The sequence below is a fragment of the Macaca fascicularis genome, chromosome 17 (assembly GCF_037993035.2).
Source record: "Macaca fascicularis isolate 582-1 chromosome 17, T2T-MFA8v1.1".
NCBI classification, from domain to species: Eukaryota; Metazoa; Chordata; class Mammalia; order Primates; family Cercopithecidae; genus Macaca; species Macaca fascicularis.
The window spans coordinates 12428563-12450942 of NC_088391.1; the positions used below are offsets into that span (position 1 = coordinate 12428563).

The 22380-nt window shown below is 35.8% G+C and overlaps 1 protein-coding gene across 12 annotated transcripts in view; it reads left to right on the forward strand.

Annotated features, from left to right (window-relative positions):
• The window catches only part of PDS5B (PDS5 cohesin associated factor B), a 189304-nt gene that overhangs the window by 135389 nt on the left and 31535 nt on the right, over positions 1-22380 (forward strand). For all 12 annotated transcript variants that reach the window (XM_005585608.5, XM_005585609.5, XM_005585612.5 and 9 more), the window contains 5 exons: positions 7644-7767; positions 10716-10874; positions 16628-16696; positions 18125-18261; positions 21481-21604. In XM_005585608.5, coding sequence (XP_005585665.1) covers positions 7644-7767; positions 10716-10874; positions 16628-16696; positions 18125-18261; positions 21481-21604 — 613 coding nt within the window. The remainder of the gene's footprint in view (positions 1-7643; positions 7768-10715; positions 10875-16627; positions 16697-18124; positions 18262-21480; positions 21605-22380) is intronic.

A 22380-nucleotide genomic window follows, 5' to 3' on the forward strand; every position in this document is an offset into this window, starting at 1 on the left:
TGTGTCATCTTTTATTTCCTTGAGCACTGATTTGTTGTTCTCCTTGAAGAGGTCCTTCACGTCCCTTGTGAGTTGTATTCCTAGGTATTTTATTCTCTTTGTAGCAATTGTGAATGGGAGGTCACTCATAATTTGGCTCTCTGTCTTTTATTGGTGTATAGGAATGCTTGTGATTTTTGCACATTGATTTTGTATCCTGAGACTTTGTTGAAGTTGTTTCTCAGCTTAAGGAGTCTTTTGGCTGAGACGATGGGGTTTTCTAAATATACAATCATGTCATCTGCAAAGAGTGACTATTTGACTTCCTATTTTCCTACTTGAATACCCTTTATTTCTTTCTCTTGCCTGACTGCCCTGGCCAGAACTTCCAATATCGTGTTGAATAGGAGTAGTGAGAGAGGGCATCTTTGTCTTGTGCTGGTTTGCAAAGGGAACGCTTCCAACTTTTGCCCACTCAGTATAATATTAAAGAACGTTTTAAGATGGCCGAATAGCAACAGCTCCAGTCTCCAACTCCCAGCGCGAGCGACACAGAAGACTGGTGATTTCTGCATTTTCAACTGAGGTACTGGGTTCATCTCACTGGGGAGTGCCGGACGATCGGTGCTGGTCAGCTGCTGCAGCCCGACCAGCGAGAGCTGAAGCAGAGCGAGGCATTGCCTCACCTGGGAAGCGCAAGGGGGAAGGGAATCCCTTTTCCTAGCCAGGGGAACTGAGACACACAACACCTGGAAAATCGGGTAACTCCCACCCCAATACTGTGCTTTAAGCCAACAGGCACACCAGGAGATCATATCCCACACCTGGCCGGGAGGGTCCCACACCCAGGGAGCCTCCCTCATTGCTAGCACAGCAGTCTGTGATCTACCGGCAAGGCAGCAGCGAGGCTGGGGGAGGGGCGCCCGCCATTGCTGAGGCTTAAGTAGGTAAACAAAGCTGCTGGGAAGCTCGAACTGGGTGGAGCTCACAGCAGCTCAAGGAAACCTGCCTGTCTCTGTAGACTCCACCTCTGGGGACAGAGCAATAACAAACGCAGCCGAAACCTCTGCAGACGCAAACGACTCTGTCTGACAGCTTTGAAGAGAGCAGTGGATCTCCCAACACGGAGGTTGAGATCTGAGAAGGGACAGACTCCCTGCTCAAGTGGGTCCCTGACCCCTGAGTAGCCTAACTGGGAGACATCCCCCACTAGGGGCAGTCTGACACCCCACACCTCACAGGGTGGAGTACACCCCTGAGAGGAAGCTTCCAAAGCAAGAATCAGACAGGTACACTCGCTGTTCAGAAATATTCTATCTTCTGCAGCCTCTGCTGCTGATACCCAGGCAAACAGGGTCTGGAGTGGACCTCAAGCAATCTCCAACAGACCTACAGCTGAGGGTCCTGACTGTTAGAAGGAAAACTATCAAACAGGAAGGACACCTACACCAAAACCCCATCAGTACATCACCATCATCAAAGACCAGAGGCAGATAAAACCACAAAGATGGGGAAAAAGCAGGGCAGAAAAGCTGGAAATTCAAAAAATAAGAGCGCATCTCCCCCGGCAAAGGAGCGCAGCTCATCGCCAGCAACGGATCAAAGCTGGACGGAGAATGACTTTGACGAGATGAGAGAAGAAGGCTTCAGTCCATCAAATTTCTCAGAGCTAAAGGAGGAATTACGTACCCAGCGCAAAGAAACTAAAAATCTTGAAAAAAAAGTGGAAGAATTGATGGCTAGAGTAATTAATGCAGAGAAGGTCATAAACGAAATGAAAGAGATGAAAACCATGACACGAGAAATACGTGACTAATGCACAAGCTTCAGTAACCAACTCGATCAACTGGAAGAAAGAGTATCTGCGATTGAGGATCAAATGAATGAAATGAAGCGAGAAGAGAAACCAAAAGAAAAAAGAAGAAAAAGAAATGAACAAAGCCTGCAAGAAGTATGGGATTATGTAAAAAGACCAAATCTACGTCTGATTGGGGTGCCTGAAAGTGAGGGGGAGAATGGAACGAAGTTGGAAAACACTCTTCAGGATATCATCCAGGAGAACTTCCCCAACCTAGTAGGGCAGGCCAACATTCAAATCCAGGAAATACAGAGAACGCCACAAAGATACTCCTCGAGAAGAGCAACTCCAAGACACATAATTGCCAGATTCACCAAAGTTGAAATGAAGGAAAAAATCTTAAGGGCAGCCAGAGAGAAAGGTCGGGTTACCCACAAAGGGAAGCCCATCAGACTAACAGCAGATCTCTCGGCAGAAACTCTCCAAGCCAGAAGAGAGTGGGGGCCAATATTCAATATTCTTAAAGAAAAGAATTTTCAACCCAGAATTTCATATCCAGCCAAACTAAGTTTCATAAGTGAAGGAGAAATAAAATCCTTTACAGATAAGCAAATGCTTAGAGATTTTGTCACCACTAGGCCTGCCTTACAAGAGACCCTGAAGGAAGCACTAAACATGGAAAGGAACAACCGGTACCAGCCATTGCAAAAACATGCCAAAATGTAAAGACCATCGAGGCTAGGAAGAAACTGCATCAACTAACGAGCAAAATAACCAGTTAATATCATAATGGCAGGATCAAGTTCACACATAACAATCTTAACCTTAAATGTAAATGGACTAAATGCTCCAATTAAAAGACACAGACTGGCAAACTGGATCAAGAGTCAAGACCCATCAGTCTGCTGTATTCAGGAGACCCATCTCACACGCAGAGACATACATAGGCTCAAAATAAAGGGATGGAGGAAGATTTACCAAGCAAATGGAGAACAAAAAAAAGCGGGGGTTGCAATACTAGTCTCTGATAAAACAGACTTTAAACCATCAAAGATCAAAAGAGACAAAGAAGGCCATTACATAATGGTAAAGGGATCAATTCAACAGGAAGAGCTAACTATCCTAAATATATATGCACCCAATACAGGAGCACCCAGATTCATCAAGCAAGTCCTTAGAGACTTACAAAGAGACTTAGACTCCCATACAATAATAATGGGAGACTTCAACACTCCACTGTCAACATTAGACAGATCAACGAGACAGAAAGTTAACAAGGATATCCAGGAATTGAACTCATCTCTGCAGCAAGCAGACCTAATAGACATCTATAGAACTCTCCACCCCAAATCAACAGAATATACATTCTTCTCAGCACCACATCGTACTTACTCCAAAATTGACCACGTAATTGGAAGTAAATCACTCCTCAGCAAATGTACAAGAACAGAAATTATAACAAACTGTCTCTCAGACCACAGTGCAATCAAACTAGAACTCAGGACTAAGAAACTCAATCAAAACCGCTCAACTACATGGAAACTGAACAACCTGCTCCTGAATGACTACTGGGTACATAACGAAATGAAGGCAGAAATAAAGATGTTCTTTGAAACCAATGAGAACGAAGATACAACATACCAGAATCTCTGGGACACATTTAAAGCAGTGTGTAGAGGGAAATTTATAGCACTAAATGCCCACAAGAGAAAGCAGGAAAGATCTAAAATTGACACTCTAACATCGCAATTAAAAGAACTAGAGAAGCAAGAGCAAACACATTCGAAAGCTAGCAGAAGGCAAGAAATAACTAAGATCAGAGCAGAACTGAAGGAGATAGAGACACAAAAAACCCTCCAAAAAATCAATGAATCCAGGAGTTGGTTTTTTGAAAAGATCAACAAAATTGACAGACCACTAGCAAGACTAATAAAGAAGAAAAGAGAGAAGAATCAAATCGACGCAATTAAAAATGATAAAGGAGATATCACCACCGACCCCACAGAAATACAAACTACCATCAGAGAATACTATAAACACCTCTACGCAAATAAACTGGAAAATCTAGAAGAAATGGATAATTTCCTGGACACTTACACTCTTCCAAGACTAAACCAGGAAGAAGTTGAATCCCTGAATAGACCAATAGCAGGCTCTGAAATTGAGGCAATAATTAATAGCCTACCAACCAAAAAAAGTCCAGGACCAGATGGATTCACAGCTGAGTTCTACCAGAGGTACAAGGAGGAGTTGGTACCATTCCTTCTGAAACTATTCCAATCAATAGAAAAAGAGGGAATCCTCCCTAACTCATTTTATGAGGCCAACATCATCCTGATACCAAAGCCTGGCAGAGACACAACAAAAAAAGAGAATTTTAGACCAATATCCCTGATGAACATCGATGCAAAAATCCTCAATAAAATACTGGCAAACCGGATTCAGCAACACATCAAAAAGCTTATCCACCATGATCAAGTGGGCTTCATCCCTGGGATGCAAGGCTGGTTCAACATTCGCAAATCAATAAACATAATCCAGCATATAAACAGAACCAAAGACAAGAACCACATGATTATCTCAATAGATGCAGAAAAGGCTTTTGACAAAATTCAACAGCCCTTCATGCTAAAAACGCTCAATAAATTCGGTATTGATGGAACGTACCTCAAAATAATAAGAGCTATTTATGACAAACCCACAGCCAATATCATACTGAATGGGCAAAAACTGGAAAAATTCCCTTTGAAAACTGGCACAAGACAGGGATGCCCTCTCTCACCACTCCTATTCAACATAGTGTTGGAAGTTCTGGCTAGGGCAATTAGGCAAGAGAAAGAAACCAAGGGTATTCAGTTAGGAAAAGAAGAAGTCAAATTGTCCCTGTTTGCAGATGACATGATTGTATATTTAGAAAACCCCATTGTCTCAGCCCAAAATCTCCTTAAGCTGATAAGCAACTTCAGCAAAGTCTCAGGATACAAAATTAATGTGCAAAAATCACAAGCATTCTTATACACCTGTAACAGACAAACAGAGAGCCAAATCAGGAATGAACTTCCATTCACAATTGCTTCAAAGAGAATCAAATACCTAGGAATCCAACTTACAAGGGATGTAAAGGACCTCTTCAGGGAGAACTACAAACCACTGCTCAGTGAAATAAAAGAGGACACAAACAAATGGAAGAACATTCCATGCTCATGGATAGGAAGAATCAATATCGTGAAAATGGCCATACTGCCCAAGGTAATTTATAGATTCAATGCCATCCCCATCAAGCTACCAATGAGTTTCTTCACAGAATTGGAAAAAACTGCTTTAAAGTTCATATGGAACCAAAAAAGAGCCCGCATCTCCAAGACAATCCTAAGTCAAAAGAACAAAGCTGGAGGCATCACGCTACCTGACTTCAAACTATACTACAAGGCTACAGTAACCCAAACAGCATGGTACTGGTACCAAAACAGAGATATAGACCAATGGAACAGAACAGAGTCCTCAGAAATAATACCACACATCTACAGCCATCTGATCTTTGACAAACCTGAGAGAAACAAGCAATGGGGAAAGGATTCCCTATTTAATAAATGGTGCTGGGAAAATTGGCTAGCCATAAGTAGAAAGCTGAAACTGGATCCTTTCCTTACTCCTTATATGAAAATTAATTCAAGATGGATTAGAGACTTAAATGTTAGACCTAATACCATAAAAATCCTAGAGGAAAACCTAGGTAGTACCATTCAGGACATAGGCATGGGCAAAGACTTCATGTCTAAAACACCAAAAGCAACGGCAGCAAAAGCCAAAATTGACAAATGGGATCTCATTAAACTAAAGAGCTTCTGCACAGCAAAAGAAACTACCATCAGAGTGAACAGGCAACCTACAGAATGGGAGAAAATGTTTGCAATCTACTCATCTGACAAAGGGCTAATATCCAGAACCTACAAGGAACTCAAATTTACAAGAAAAAAACCACCCCATCAAAAAGTGGGCAAAGGATATGAACAGACATTTCTCAAAAGAAGACATTCATATAGCCAACAGACACATGAAAAAATGCTCATCATCACTGGCCATCAGAGAAATGCAAATCAAAACCACAATGAGATACCATCTCACACCAGTTAGAATGGCGATCGTTAAAAAGTCAGGAAACAGCAGATGCTGGAGAGGATGTGAAGAAATAGGAACACTTTTACACTGTTGGTGGGATTGTAAACTAGTTCAACCATTATGGAAAACAGTATGGCGATTCCTCAAGGATCTAGAACTAGATGTACCATATGACCCAGCCATCCCATTACTGGGTATATACCCAAAGGATTATAAATTATGCTGCCATAAAGACACATGCACACGTATGTTTATTGCAGCACTATTCACAATAGCAAAGACTTGGAATCAACCCAAATGTCCATCAGTGACAGATTGGATTAAGAAAATGTGGCATATATACACCATGGAATACTGTGCAGCCATCAAAAAGGATGAGTTTGTGTCCTTTGTAGGGACATGGATGCAGCTGGAAACCATCATTCTTAGCAAACTATCACAAGAACAGAAAACCAAACACCGCATGTTCTCACTCATAGGTGGGAACTGAACAATGAGATCACTTGGACTCAGGAAGGGGAACATCACACACCGGGGCCCATCATGAGGAGGGGGGAGCGGGGAGGGATTGCATTGGGAGTTATACCTGATGTAAATGACGAGTTGATGGGTGCAGCACACCAACATGGCACAAGTATACATATGTAACAAACCTGCACGTTATGCACATGTACCCTACAACTTAAAGTGTAATAATAATAAATAAATTAAAAAAAAAAAGAACGTTTTACCTTTTTCTATCTAGCGTGTTTTTCTGTGTTTTTGTTGGTCTTTTCATTCTCCATTTTTAGGCCTTTACATGTTAGGAATGTATTTCTTTTAATTATACATCACCTTTAGTATCTTTTGTGAGACTCTACTCTTAGTGTGATAAGCACTGGGTTGGTATTAGGCAATGAGGAAGATATGGAAGTTTCTTTTGCCTTGAGATGTTTGTCTAATAGTTTAAGAGCTCCTTTATTCATTTTTCATTTTAAATATTTGAGTTATAAAATAATACGATGCATGAATGTTCTTCCAGGTGGCTGCATGACTTATTCAGTACCTCCCTCAGAACTCTGCTCACATGTTTCTTTATCAGGGAGATCTTCTGTTTAAAATTGTAATTCTCTTATACCTCCCTCCCTGTTTCCTATTTCTATCCTCCATCTTTAAAAAAAGTTTTCTCTGTAGCAGTTCTCACAGTTTAACATAACATATATTTTGTTAATTTATCTTGTCCCTAAAATGCTAGTAGCATTAGGTTAAATATTGGAGCCTTTTACTAGTCCCTGTCATGTAATATTGCTTAATAAGCATTGTGTAATCAGATTTTCCTTTTTGTGGCTTGCCCTGGCACAAAATGAAAGGTGAATTGGAAGAGGCAGAGACTTGAGAAAGAAGAGACTGTCAGTTTTGTACATGTGTAAGGTGGCAGAAACTTAGTTGGAATGATAGCAGTAAGAATAAAAAGAGAAAGGCCCTTTGGAAGCGACATTAACAGGAGAGTGTGGGTCACCAGCCTTGTTAGTGTTTGCTATTGGTAAATAAAAAGTAAAAAACACCACATTTGTATTTGGATTATGTTTTTAATATAAATATTTATAAAGCAAAATCATAGGCTTTTGAAAGTGAGTTTGAGTAAATCTTGGTGACTTTTTCTGTCCTTGTAAATCATTACTTAAAAATACAAATATTAAAGTATCTAGCAGAAGTCTTGTTGATTTTTCTGGTTTATTGTTTTTCTTTGATTTTTTTTTTTTTATAGAGCCTTGCTTCCTGTTCTACATCACAAATCTAAAAAAGGACCCCCCCGTCAAGCCAAATATGCCATTCATTGTATCCATGCGATATTTTCTAGTAAAGAGACCCAGTTTGCACAGATATTTGAGGTAATGAGAAAAAAATTTTCTTGTTTGTTTCATATGTCATAGTTACAAAACAAATATTGATGATTTAATGGAATGTTCCCATTTGGTGATGCATCATTTTGTAATATATTTTCAGAGTTTGAATCAGTAAAATCAACATTGATAAGTGTTAAAATATGAAAATATCTCAGTATTCAAACTCAGATTCAGAAATCAAGCATTGTATATTTTTGTACATTGGTTTATATGTTTGTATTTGGAGACTTTTTTGTTAACAGGTAATTACATATAAAATCATAGTTACAGATAGTAGGTAACAGGGGATTATTCTCTCAATTTATAGGATGAAAAAATTTGAATTCTGTTTGAGAAACTAGTAAATCAGTACTAATTGTTAATGTAAAGTAAGTTTATACTTTTATAACTGACCTAATTTTGTCAGATATAAAGTGTCTTTGTCAATATATATTTTATATTATTTTACCCACATTTTACCACATTACTTTACCCAGGCATTGCAATTTTATTGCTGCCTATTGTAATTAGGACCTAAGCTAACATTACTATTGCAAATAAAAGCTAAGCAGAAAATTCATAAAATCCTACTTTGTAATTTTAGTTCAAGAGCCTTGAGTAAAGTCAAAACAAGTTAGAAATTATTCTGACGCTCCTTACCATAAGTACTTCGACTTAATATCTTTGTTTTAGAAACTCTTGTGGTACTTTTGTCATATTTTCATGTATTATGTTAAAGACCTGAAGGAGAAAGAAAAGTAGTTTATCTTCCAAACACCATCTTTCCTTTAGATAGCAGAAAGTTTAGTTTTTGTGTATTTGGGGATGGAGATATTTTCTGTAGTCTGTGTTTGTATATGAGAATGGCTTCAATAAATTGATGTTAATTTATAGGAAAGTTTTTTTGTTGTTGTTGTTGTTGGTTGCTCTCCTTTTCCTTTCAATGGTGATGAGAGAAACACTGATAGAAGCTGAATTTCAGAGTAGTTTTGTTTTCATTTTGATATTGTATCTGCTGTTTTATCTTTACAAGAACCTCTATAGTCCTATTACTATGTAACGTGGTTGGCTGGCTTCCTGAAAAAAGGTTTGAGAGAAATATCTGGCATTTTTGAGGTTCCACTAATCTAGGGCCTGGCCATTAATTTTGCTTTTTAGACATGGTTTTGTTATGGAAAATTATCAAACTTATAGTAAGCTAATTGAAAAAACTATACTGTGATATTTTTGTTGATAATATGGACAATAGGCTTGCAAGATGTGCAATGGAAGTACCGAGGGAAGTCTTGAATAGCAAGAAGTAGACTCCTTTAAATGTATTTTTTGACTAAATGAAGCCTCATATTGCCCTAAGTTTTTGGGAAAGAACAGTTTTGTATTGCCTTTCAAGCCTACAATTCTTAGTGTTCTGTGTGGGAGAATAGAGCACCAGTTTTTCATTAAAATGTGGCATTAAAATGTCTAATAGAAAATATATTCACCTGCTTCAAAATCAGAAGAATGCAAAAAAGAATATACAGTGAAAAGTTCCCCCACCCATGTATCCCCAGCCGCTTAGTTTCCTTTCCCAGAGGCAGAGCCATTGTTACTAGTTTCTAAATGTACTTTTCCAGATATATTTTACTCATATACAAGTAAGGGCATATAAAGATGCACATGCACACACATATTTTGTTTCCCCTTTCTCTCTTTATGCCAATGGCATATTTTAGTCACCCTTCTGATTTCAAAAACTAGAACACACACACACACACACGTTGTTTGTTTTGTTTTCTTTTTTTTTTTTTTTCCTGAGGTAGCGTTTTGCTCTGTCATCCAGGCTGGAGTACAGTGGCGTGATCTCTGCTCACTTTAACCTCCACCTTTCTTGTTCAAGCGATTTTCCTGCCTCAGCCTCCTGAGTAGCTGGGACTACAGGCATATGCCCCAAGCCTGGCTAATTTTTGTATTTTTAGTGGAGACGGGGTTCCACCATGTTGGAACTCCTGTGGAACATCTGACCTCAGGTGATCCACCTGCCTTGGCCCCCCAAAGTGCTGGGATTACAGGTGTGAGTCACTGCGCCCAGCCTTAACAATAGTTTATTTCTGGTATCATTTTATATGAGTATTTGAAGAGCTTCTTCATTCTTTTGTCATGGTAAAATGCATATTAATGGTTGGGTTTCCTATCAGAAAAGCAAAAATCATTTTATTTGTTACGGTATTTAATATTTGATGCTATAATGAAGACCCCCAAATTCAAGTGACTAGATGTAGTAAAAGCTTATTTCTTGCTTCTGAAAAGCCCAGTGGGTGTATGAATGACCCTCTCTAATCAGTGGCTTAGGGACACAGACTCATTCTGATTAGTGACTTCTCTTTAAATCCCACTGGATCCTTGGCATCAAGCCAGCCAGTGAGTACAGCCTGTGAAGACACACTACTCATACCTACCTCAGTGCATATGTGGCATACTTCATTTTACTCCCACTCCCTTGACCAGAACTCATTCATATATCCTTACCAACTGCACAGGAAGCTACTAGTGGAGTCATCCCTATGCCCAGGAAATTGAAGTGGATATTGGTGAACCCTAGCAGTCTCTAACAGTTTCATGTATATGGTCATAAACTATATGCTATGAAGTGCATGTTGAAATGTTTCTTTACCCTACCTCTAAACTGAATTGGGCAAAACTGAAAATGTTTGAACCTGATGCCTTCTGGACATAGATAACCTATAGAAGTCTAAATGTAATCTTGAGTTAATACTTATACTGTGTATATTTATTGAAATTTTTGTAGTTTTTATAATTTTTATAATTTGAATTACAAAATAAATTTTTGTAATTTGAATTACAAAATAAATTACAAAATTTGTAATTTACAATTTTGTAATTTGAAAATGAAATATGTAAACAGTTTATTTGCATATGTGTAGAGTTGAAATATATTTTCCTGTCCTCATTTTCAGCCTCTGCATAAGAGCCTAGATCCAAGCAACCTGGAACATCTCATAACACCATTGGTTACTATTGGTCATATTGCTCTCCTTGCACCTGATCAATTTGCTGCTCCTTTGAAATCTTTGGTAGCTACTTTCATTGTGAAGGATCTTCTCATGAATGATCGGGTAATTTATATTTTTTAGATTCATGTTCTTTGTAATGTTAACTTTTGGAATTTTATTCAACAAGGAAAGAAGTGAAATGATATCAATAATACTTCCATTTAACTGCCTTGATTTTAGGTTTTCCTATTTAACAAAAATAAGCCTTGTCTCCATTATAAGCGAAACCACATTGAAACATCTTTTTAGTTGAGAATAGGTTTATGACCTCAAATACATTCCTTGATAAATATAAAATATAACCTGATGCTATCTATTTCAAGGGTTTAATTTTTGACAGGACATCTATTTTTAAAAATATGCAGATTGGTAAACCAGCTCATAGTATGGTTGTCATGATTATAGTTGTTCCTTTTTCTATATTAAGTTCTTTTCCCTACATTGGGAGAGAATGAAAAAACATTGGGAGAGGAAATAATGGTTTTGTTAGTCTTCAGTTATTTTGTATCTGCTGTGACAGCACTGTACTAGGTTCTCTGGAGAATTAAAAGAAACATGAGATAAAGTTTCTACTCCCAAAAGTAAACATAATGTAAGTAGTGATATTTGGGTTAATCTGCCACCTGATTTTTTATTTTCAGTTTGTCTGTCAGTTGTGTTCATTTTTCTCTTTTCTTATTTTTGATTAAATATTTTTATTTCATTTTACCAGTCTGTTTTGCACTTTACTATTATTTTAGTAGTTTTCCTAAAAATTACAACATGGACTTTTGACTTATTAAAGGCCAATGTCAACTGGTCTGCTTTGAACTTTCAGTATAGCACAAGGAACCTCAAAATACTTTAATCCCCTTTATTCCTTGGTGCTTTTTTGTGCTCTTGTTCACACAGTTCTATTACAGCTGTTATTTTATGCAGTTAATATTTATTTAGATTTGCTAACATATTTTCTCCTTTTGTTTTTCATTCCTTTCTATGTAATGATTTTCTTTCTATCTAAAGAACGACTTTAGTACTTTTTTTTTAGTTTGGATTTCCATTAATGAATTTTGTCAGTTTTTGTTTGTCTGGAAAAATCTTTATTTTACCTTAATTTTTTAAAGGATGCTTTCTTTGGGTTAAGAATTCTAGACTGGCATATTTTCCCCCATCAATGATTTGAATATATTATTCTATTTTCCATTTTCTTTTTTCTTGAGGTTTATTGACAGTCTTGTTCCTCTGAAGGTCTTCTGTCTTTTTGCTGAGAATGAATGTGTCTTTTCTATTTTCCATTGGTTTCCAGTTTTACTATGATGTGTCTGGGTATACTTTCCTTTATGGTTATTGTACTTGGGGCTTATAGCTCTTCTTGTATGTATAGCTTAAAGTGTTTTACAAATTTTAAATAATTTTCAGGCATTATCTTTACATATATGATTTCTGTTTCATATTCTCTTTCTTACTGCAGTTCTGTTAACACACTTTAAACGTACATTTTTTTTTTGCTGTGGTCTAGCTGTCTGACACACTTTTTCTGTACTTTTCTACCAGCCTCCTCATGCTTCAGTTTTTGTTTTTTTCTGACCTGTCTTTGAGTTCACTCTCTTCAATTTTGTCTAATCGTATGTAAAGCTTATGCATTGAATTCTTAATTTCACATATGTACACATATACTTCAATTCTGTAATTCTATAGTTTTTAAACATAGCTCTTTGTTTTGCTGCAGAATTTGCTTGTCATTAAATCCTTGAAAAATCTTAATTATGTTAAGATTATATCTGTTAGGCTTATCATCTTGATCTCTTACAACTTTTGTCTACTTTTTTCTGTAAATTTCTGGTCAAATTTTATCTTGTACATATATTGCTTTTGATTGATAGACTTTTTGTATGAAAAGTTGTTGAGATAATATGAGGCTTCAGATGAGTTTATATTCTTCCAGAATTTTACTTTTGTTTCTATCAGGCAGTTAAGCCATTGTCAACATCACTTCCATCCAATGAAAATGAAAGTTTGGCTTCAGTTTTTCACAAGCTTGTTTTTTTTTTTCTGGTCACCTTATGTCTAGAGTATATTTGTCTGGGATCCACCCAGAAGTCCCGGTTGTTTAACAAGGACTTTACTTTTTAATGGGCTCAGGATTCTTAATCTTGTTCTTCCAGCTCTGTGACAGAAAAGCTTTGCTCAACTTCTCATCCCCCTTTCTTTCACTTTCAGAATCATTAATCGTCTATGTGAAAAAACTAATCTCATGCCAGACTCAAATCTTTTGCTTTCCCTCCTCATTTGAAACTTTGCCCTGCAAATTCTCACTGCTTTGGTAGTTGTCTATTCCCTTCAAACTGATTTTTAAAAAATATTTTGTCTAGCCTTTCCATTTGTTTTAGTATGAAAATTGGTTCAGAGCAACCTAGTCACATCTTGTCAGAAACAGAACTGCTCACCATTTTTAATCCATTAATTTGTCTTGTTTTATTGTATATTTGATATGTACAAAGGAATATATATAACATTTGTATAACATGTTTCGTAATACAGTGAACACCTATGAACTCTTAGTTCCTTAGAGTTCTTAGAGTTTTATTACTCTTCAATCCTTTCTGTTTGCTCCCTGTTCCTAGTATCTACTCTCTTGAATCTTGGGTTATTCTCTGACAACAACAAAATTTTCCACATACTTGTTTAGTTTTGCTTGTTCTTGAGGTTTCTAAGAATTATATCACACCCTATATAGTCTTGGAGGATTTGCCTTTATCACTCCACATTTGTTTTTAGGAATAATCTTTGTTACTAAATCTAACTGTGGTTCATTCATTTGTTACTCTATAATTTCACCGTGGAAAATACTATTTATTTATTCTTCTGGTAGATTGCGGAATACTTCCATTTCTTTACTCTTGGACAGTGCTGCTGTGAATGTTTCTGTTGAAGCCCCCTGCTACATATGAGCAAGAATTTCTCTAGGTTTTATTCCTATGAGTGAAGTTGATGAATCATAGTATATAGACATATTGAACTTTTCACTTTTTTCCAAATCATTTTCTATAATATTTGTTAAGACTTATTTTTCTATTAAGAAATCTGGCAATAATGTTATACTCTGTTGGTAGAAAATAATAGATACAGTATCTAATCTAATATAGCTCATTATAGTACCAATATGCATTTCTGTGGTTACTAATTAAGTTTATATGTCTAGTCACCCTTCATGTTGCCTACTTTCTGAAATTCCCTTTTGATGTATTTTACCTTTTATTCCCCTTGGTGCTTTTTTCCCATAGGTAATCTTTACCTACATTAATCTTCTATCTGGTGCACGTTATAATATCATCATGAAATGTGTAAAACCTCATTTATGTGTGTCTTTTCACTCCTTTATTGTGTCCTTTGATCCTTTGAACAAAAGTTATTGCTTTTTTTTTCTTTTTGAGATGGAGTCTCACTCACCCACGCTAGAGTGCAGTGGTACTATCTCGGCTCACTGCAACCTCCACTTCCCATATTCAATCCATTCTCCTGCCTCAGCCTCCCGAGTAGCTGGGACTACAGGCGCCCACCAACATGCCCGCCTAGTTTTTGTATTTTTAGTAGAGACGGGGTTTCACCATGTTGGCCAGACTGGTCTCGAACTCCTGAACTCACGTGATCCAGCCAGTTCAGCCTCCCAAAGTGCTGGGATTATAGGCGTGAGCCACCGTGCCCGGCCTGAACAAAAGTTACTACTTTTAATGTAGCTGTATTTATCATTATTCTTTTGTAGTTAATACTTTTTACATCTTGTTTAAGTAATCTTTTCCTACTCTAACGTCATGAAAATAGCCTCCCATATGTTCTTTTAAAAGTTCGAAGGTTTTCTTTTTTTACACACACAAAAATCAATCCGTCTGGAATTGATTTACTTGTTTTTTGTATGCTATGATATAAGGATTTCATTTTTGCTGCATCTTAGGGTTACCAAATTTCCCAGCACTGTTTTTTAAATATCTTACCATCTCCTAGTAATCTGCAGTGCTACCACTCATGTCTCCTATAGTGCCTCTGTTCTTTTCCATTGATTTGTTTGCCCTTCCACGAGATGTCTTTCCTTAAAGTCTTATAGTTTTCTCTAAAAAAAAAATTTTTTAAATTTCTCTCATACAACTTTCGTTCGGCGCTAAATAAAGTTTTTAGGATTATGTTTTATGTTTATGATTGATGAGGTGAATTATTTGGTAGTTCTGATTTTATATCCATCTTTCTTGCTAAATTCTATTTTAATTATGTCAATTATAAAGAATGCCAGCTTTATTTTCTAATCCTTGCATATTTTATTTCTGTACATTTACTTACATTTTAGGTATTTATCCTTTTTCATCCTAACTTATCAGTTTTTGAAAGAGGTGTATTCACATCTTCTGCTGTGATGAAGTTTTCAATCTTCTGCTTTTAATCATGTTTGTTCTGGTTTATTTTGTTATTCTGCTAGTTGTATAAACGTTCGTGAATTTTATATTTTATTTGGTGTTGTAAGATAAAATATATCAGTATCCCATTTAAGTCCATATCCTCTTCAGTGCTTTTCATCTTGACTGGTATGTTTTTCCATCCCATAATTTTCAGATTTCATATGTCATTTGTTTTTGTTGTATCTTTTGTGGCTTTATTATTTATAAATCTACCTGATAGTCTCTGTTGTTTCTGGTAGTATCTGATAGTTTCTTATTTATGTAAGGTTTTTGTTTTCATTTTTCTTTGTATTTGTAGTAGTTTATATTAATTTAGTTTTTTCTTGTGAATTAAATATTTTAGTGTTATCTTTGAGTAATTCTTTCAACATGGATTGTAATTTGGAAACTTTCTGTCTTGAATTCTAGTGTTCATTCTTCAGTACTGTTTCTTGGATATTAGAATTCTGTGTTTCAAGTCATTTGAAAAATCAGAGCATCGTTTTTTTGGCATCTGGTCTTGCAGCTGAGAAATCTGAAGTTTATTTTTTATTCCTTTTGGTAGTTTCTCTATGGAAACTTTTGGGATCTTGACATCCTTAGTTAGAAATTTCGTCACAGTGTACCTAATATGATTCCTTTTTCATTATTTTTACTTCATACTTTGAAGGCACTTCTCAACGGAAGAAATGAGTCCTAAACTGTATGTGAATCTGTAGCTCTTTGTGTTTGAGGGAGTTTGCCTTTTATATGTTAGGGCTACCTGTTTGTTGCCAGAGGGTTACCTGAGGTGATATTCAATTACTGTACCTTGTCATGAGGGTAAAAATGGGATCTCAAGTGTTCCAAGATTGGTTCAGCTCTTTTGCCATCTGATTTTAATTTCCTGGTTACTACTGTAAACACCTATTTACTAGTACTTACACATGATCACTTCAGGATTAGTTTGGGGTTGTGCTGAAAGCAAAAACAAACCCCTCCAGCTCAAGATTTTTTTTTTTTTTTTTTTTTTTAAATACCTTTCCTCTTGTTTAAGAGGTACACCTTTTGGCTCCTTTTTTTTTTTTTTTTTCCTTTTAAGTCCTAGTTTTTGCCACCTGCATTAAATAATTGAATCTCAAAAGGGGCTAAATAAGGGAGTGATGTGTAAGAAGTTAGAGTTAGTCCCACCACACACCTAGAAAGAACCAATCGTGATGGATCTGTAAGTGCTGTACATCGGTGCTAGTGAAGGTATGCCTTTCAACCTTTTTTTTTTTTTTTTTTTTTAAAGTAAATAGGGTTAGATGAGGTACTTTAGTCATATATAACAAATGTCACTGCAGAAGGTACAGATTTCATTCATTTTCTAAGTGCTAATTGAAAAGGAGGATTCATATGTATGTTTTAAAGTCCTTTTTTTTTTTTAAGCTTCCAGGGAAAAAGACAACTAAACTTTGGGTTCCAGATGAAGAAGTATCTCCTGAGACAATGGTCAAAGTGAGTAATATGCATAGATCTATTGATTTGAATATAGTTACCATATTGTAATATTTGAGATATTAAAATTTCTATTGCAGAGATATTAAAATCACTCAAGTATTTATGTTTACTGTATGACATCTCATGTGCTGTGAGACTATAGGGTAATAATGAGAAAGCTGGGATTTTGTGGACAGCTGCACATAATCTAATTTGAGGGGAAAAAAAGATTTGAAAGCTGCTTCCCTGATGGCAAAAGGCAGTGCTAGTTTTTGTGGACTTTCCTCCATTCTGTAAAGATGATAATTCAGATTTTAAACCTGTTCATCTTTTCCATGGGATTTAATAAAACTTTTTATTTCTAAAAAATTCAGCCTATAATTTATTGAATCAGGAGTTTTATAAGATTGCTCATCATTGGTATAGACTTGATTTATTAAAACCATCTATGGCCTGTAATGTAGACCTCATCTCAGTCCACTACTAAGATGTGAAGGCCAAGAATAAATATATTAAATATTGTTATTTTCTAGCTGTAATTTCTTATAAACCCTTCGCGCGCGCACATGTGTGTGTGTGTGTGTGTGTGTGTGTGTGTGTGTATTTATAGTTTGTATTACGAACTACCTTTTCACATTGTTCTGGCTTGAGGTTATGATGCTAGTTTTGCAGACTCGTACAGTAGCCCCACCTTTACATCAATGAATGATGCTTGATACTTTGAGCCTCAGTATAAACCTGTTTTTCTCGGCATTGGTCTCAAGCTGCAGTTTTTGTATACTTGAAAGCAACACTGGACTAGAAAGTAGGCCACTTACCAACTTACCGGTTGGTAGGCATACTTACCAACTGGCCAGGAAAGAGATCGTCAGTGTTTGCCGTGAGCCAGACACTATTGAAGACCCTCTTAGCGTCTGAGCCTTAGCTCTGTAAAAAGCTGAGATAATATGTGAAAGATAATTTGTACATCATTTTAAAAAGAGATGTACTTGTTCAAAAGAATTCTTGGAAACATTAAAGGAAGTAATGGTGTAAAAATACTTTAAGTACTTCATAATTATAAAATGTAGAACAAATATGAGTGGTATCATTTTTTAGACAGAAGAGATTAAATGTAATTAGTAGTTGGGAACTTAACTTTTCTGATTAGAGAGGTTAAGCATGATTTTACTGTATTTTCCAAAGGATCAAATGCATGTTGGGAAAACATTTTAAAACAGCAAATAACGAACTAGTCTTTAGTCAAATCATTCTTTTGCCATTTTCTTGGAGGTCTGAAACATCTTTAATTTAAAACATTTAAGATTATCTTCATATATACAGAAAAGAATTTTTTTCTTTTCTTAAGAAGCATCCACTAAATACATTTTATTTTTTTTAAAAGTTGATACAGAAATTCTTTCAAAATGTACCAATGTTTTATTTGTTGACTTGTCTCTTAAATAGATTCAGGCTATTAAAATGATGGTTCGATGGCTACTTGGAATGAAAAATAATCACAGTAAATCAGGAACTTCTACCTTAAGATTACTGACAACAATATTGCATAGTGATGGAGACTTGACAGAACAGGGGAAAATTAGGTATGCATTTACTATTTCACAGTTCTTTGGATTGCACAGTATTTCAACTCTTGGTGTAACTGTTGAATGGTGCTGTTTGCTTTTTTAAAAAAAATAATTAGAATTGCTTTGTACATGTTCACATATTTTTACTGGAATGTGCTTTTGTATAGTGGTTATTTTACAGTGGCTGTCACATGTCTGGTGCAGGGTTCTAGTATACGTTGTATATATTTTAAACAATAGATTCTTACATTTTAGAATATCTCATATGAAAGTGTGTGTACACCAGTCAATAACTGGTGTTTTACATTCTTGTTAAACATATAAGGGGAAACAACAGACTGAGTGGAAGGCAACTTACTGAATCTATTTCCAGAAGTGTAAGTAAATGCATACTTTAAAAATGTACTTGAAGTAAATTATTGAAAATGAACACTTTTTTTTTTGTTATTTTATTTTGTTTCATTTTCTTTGAAAGATGTAGTATAGAGTAGTGATTGAAAACTGCTGGACTCTGGAGCCTGGATTCAAATTCTGGCTCCACCACTTACTAGTCAGGTGAACTTCAGTAAGTTGCTTTAACTTCTTGGTCCCTCAGTTTCCTTATCCATAAAGTAGAGGTAATAATTATGTGTACCTGGTTCATCTAGCTGTTATGATATAACTAAATAAGTTAGTATACCTAAGGCATTTAAAACACTACTTAGCACATAATAATTAGAAGCATTGATGATAGTAGTAGTTATTATGTCAGTGTTAGTTGAAATTTACAGGTTTATCCTCTGTGTAAATCAAATGCCATTTAGTGCCCCTCCTTGGTAATACGAAATAGGAGAATAGCTCTGTGCTCCTTGGTATATCTAAATGCTTTAATAAGAAAACATAGAAAGATGACTGCCAGCTGCCTTCTGCCTTTCCATCTTTGTATGTTTTGCTTATACTGTATTCTTTGCATAGAATGTTAAGAGAAGCACATCCTTCTCAAACAAAACATATAAAAAAACTTGGTAAACTATTCATTCTGCATATACAATTGATCTGTTTACTTTCTTTTATTCTAATTAATCTATTCTGTTTTCATTTCTCTATACCCATAATTTATATACGCCAGTGTTTAGGAGTTACAAATAAGTATGTTTTCATTTAAAATTTTTGCTGAATTTGAAATAATTTTGTATTGATCAGCTCAGCCTGGTAGAAATTTTTCTCAGTGTTAATACGTTTTGCCTTATAAATCAATTTATTAGTTATATTATTTTATACTTCTTATTTGGCCAATTATATTCAGCTATATAAACTTTTATCAGAGAGGCAAAATACTTTGGTGATTTACAACATTCAGGCAGATTGAAGACACACTACACAGGTTCAAATTGAGGTTCCACCATTTATCAGCTGCTTTTATTTATCAGCAAGTTATTTAACTTCTACGTGTCTTAGATTCTTCATCTGTAAAATGAGGATAGCAATAGTATCTCCTTATAGAGTTCATGTATATGTATTAAAAATATGTAATGTAATTGGAATAATACCCAGTATATAATGTCACTTAAGCTGGTTTTTATGGAACCCATATGACATTCAGAAATATTTAGGGGCAGCATAGAGTTGGAATAAGAATTATTTCTGGTAGAGACGTAACAGATGGAGTCTTGGGAGTTGGTAGGTGGGGGTCTCTGTCCTTTCCTTAAGTAGGAAGCTTGCATTCCTGTTTAAGCAACAGTGATTTTTTGTGTTTACACCTTAAACTTTTATGTAAGATTTGATTTGAAGAAAAGTTTCCTCTGCTTAATAAAGCTGAAAACAACAAAACAAAAAAAGTTTACTAGGTTAAATAGAAACCCCTGGTCTAGATGGGAAGTTTTAAGGATGGATACACAGGAAGCATCTGTTGCCCACATCTGTGAGGAAAACATCCAACAGGTGGTTTATACTCTCTGCACTAAGAACTATGATTTACTGATTATTAGCTACTTGGAATATTGTTGTTGATGAGATGAGACACACGTTTGAGACAAAGTCTTACAACTTTAGAACCTTACTAATGTTGGCTAGCATCCAGTCAATATTTTTACATGGCCAACTAGATTATTAAGTCTTGGAAAACTAAGACTGTGTCTTTTATTTTAAATACCCCGCAGTGCTATATGTACACAATAGACATAGATTTGTTGCATGGATGTTGAATAACAGTCTTTTACTATAGAGCTACAAAGGGGATTCTATTTAAGGAGTTACAACTTCTCCCTCCTTATATTTGTTCAAGATCCCCTTTATTTCAGCTAATATATCACTATATTAGGAAGGATTGTTTAGACGTATTTACTAGTCTGGAATTCTATGAATTGTGCTTCATTTTAGCAGTTTTCTCTCCTTGAACTTAAAAAGAGCCTCATGGTAATATTTGAGAAGTTGAATTCTAGCTAAGAATAGTAATGTTTCCTCACCACACCTGCTTTCATTCTTCTTCTTTCGTGCTTAGCACAGTAGTTGTGGTTGATTTATTAGCAAGCTAGAACATATTTGGTGCCTCATCTATACATAAACGTATCTCCAACAAAATCCATAGAAGAATACATAAAACCTAACAACTAAACATACAGACAGATTTCTTCTGTGCTTGACTAAGACCTGTTTTATTTAGAATGAGGGAATTAAATGACTTGAGTGACGCTAGCATTGACTTATGTTTAAAAGAAGAATTTTGTAGTATTAGAAAACTTCTTCCAAAGTTAAATGAGCATAATATGGTGTTCAGTATCACTAAATTATTTTCTGTCTTAGTCTGCTCAGACTACTGTAATAAAATACCATGCTTATAAACAACAGAAATTTATATCTCACAGTTCTGGAGGCCGGGAAATCCAAGATCAGGGTGCCAGCATGGTTGGGTTCTGGTAAGGGCCCTCTCCAGGGTTGCAGACTGCTGACTTCTTGCTGTGTCCTCAGATGGCAGAAGTGGTAAACAAGCCCTCTCAGGCCACTTTTTAAAGGCACTAATCGCATTCATGAGGGTTTCCCACAATGACCTAATCACCTTCACAAAGGCCCCACCTCCTAATACTATCTCCTAGGTCCTTGCATTTCAACATAGGAATTTTGGGGGACGCAAACATTCAGATCACAGCATTTTTTTTAAACTTTTTTTGGCCAGAATTTTTAATAAAATTAGATGTATAGAACATTTTGTACAAACATTTCAAATTCTAATCTATTTTCATTCTACTCATTTTTCAGTAAACCAGATATGTCACGTCTGAGACTTGCTGCTGGGAGTGCTATTGTGAAGCTGGCACAAGAACCCTGTTACCATGAAATCATCACATTAGAACAATATCAGCTATGCGCATTAGCTATCAATGTAAGGAAATGGCTATGTACAACTACGTTAGAAGGTCTTTGACTTTTAGGAAGGAAAAAAATCCACTGTCATACATAGATTAAAATCTTGAATGTTTATGGTTGGTTTGTTTTTGAAAAATTTATGCATGAGAAACATCTCAGAGTTCTGAAACTGTCATTTGAGTTTTGGGTCGCTAACATAGTACAGTTGGTCTTCTTATTTGTAATAGTTTTCTATAATGTTATCATAGGCATTCATTTAGCAGATACTGAACAATTGCTCTTAGGAGAAGTCACAGAATAGATTCCTTCAAGCCCCTGGCCACAACATTTTCATCATCCAGTTAATGTACAACCTTGTTTTATGTATGTTTCTGTTTAAAGACTATTTATTATATATAGTCGTCTCATTAACACTGAACTCATAGCCAACAACACTGTAACTCATACCTGAACAAAGCTTATCTAGTACACACATTTTCTCTGTAAGGAATATCAGAACCTTCTTGTGCTTTGGAACGCCAGACAGCAGTTCATCACTATGCTTGTGCTTTGAAACACCAGACAGTACTTCATCATGAACTAACAAAAACATCAACCACAAAACTGTGACCTCAAAAAGGACAGTTTACATATGAAAGCTGAAACGAAGGCACGGTGTTGCCTTCTTTGACATTAGCTGGGAATGTACACATCTGGCTACTTACATTTTTTGCTGCTTTGTGTATTTACTTTGCAAATGACCAAAAAATTGCTTCAAGTATTAATTTTGGTGTTACAAATAAATTTTAATGA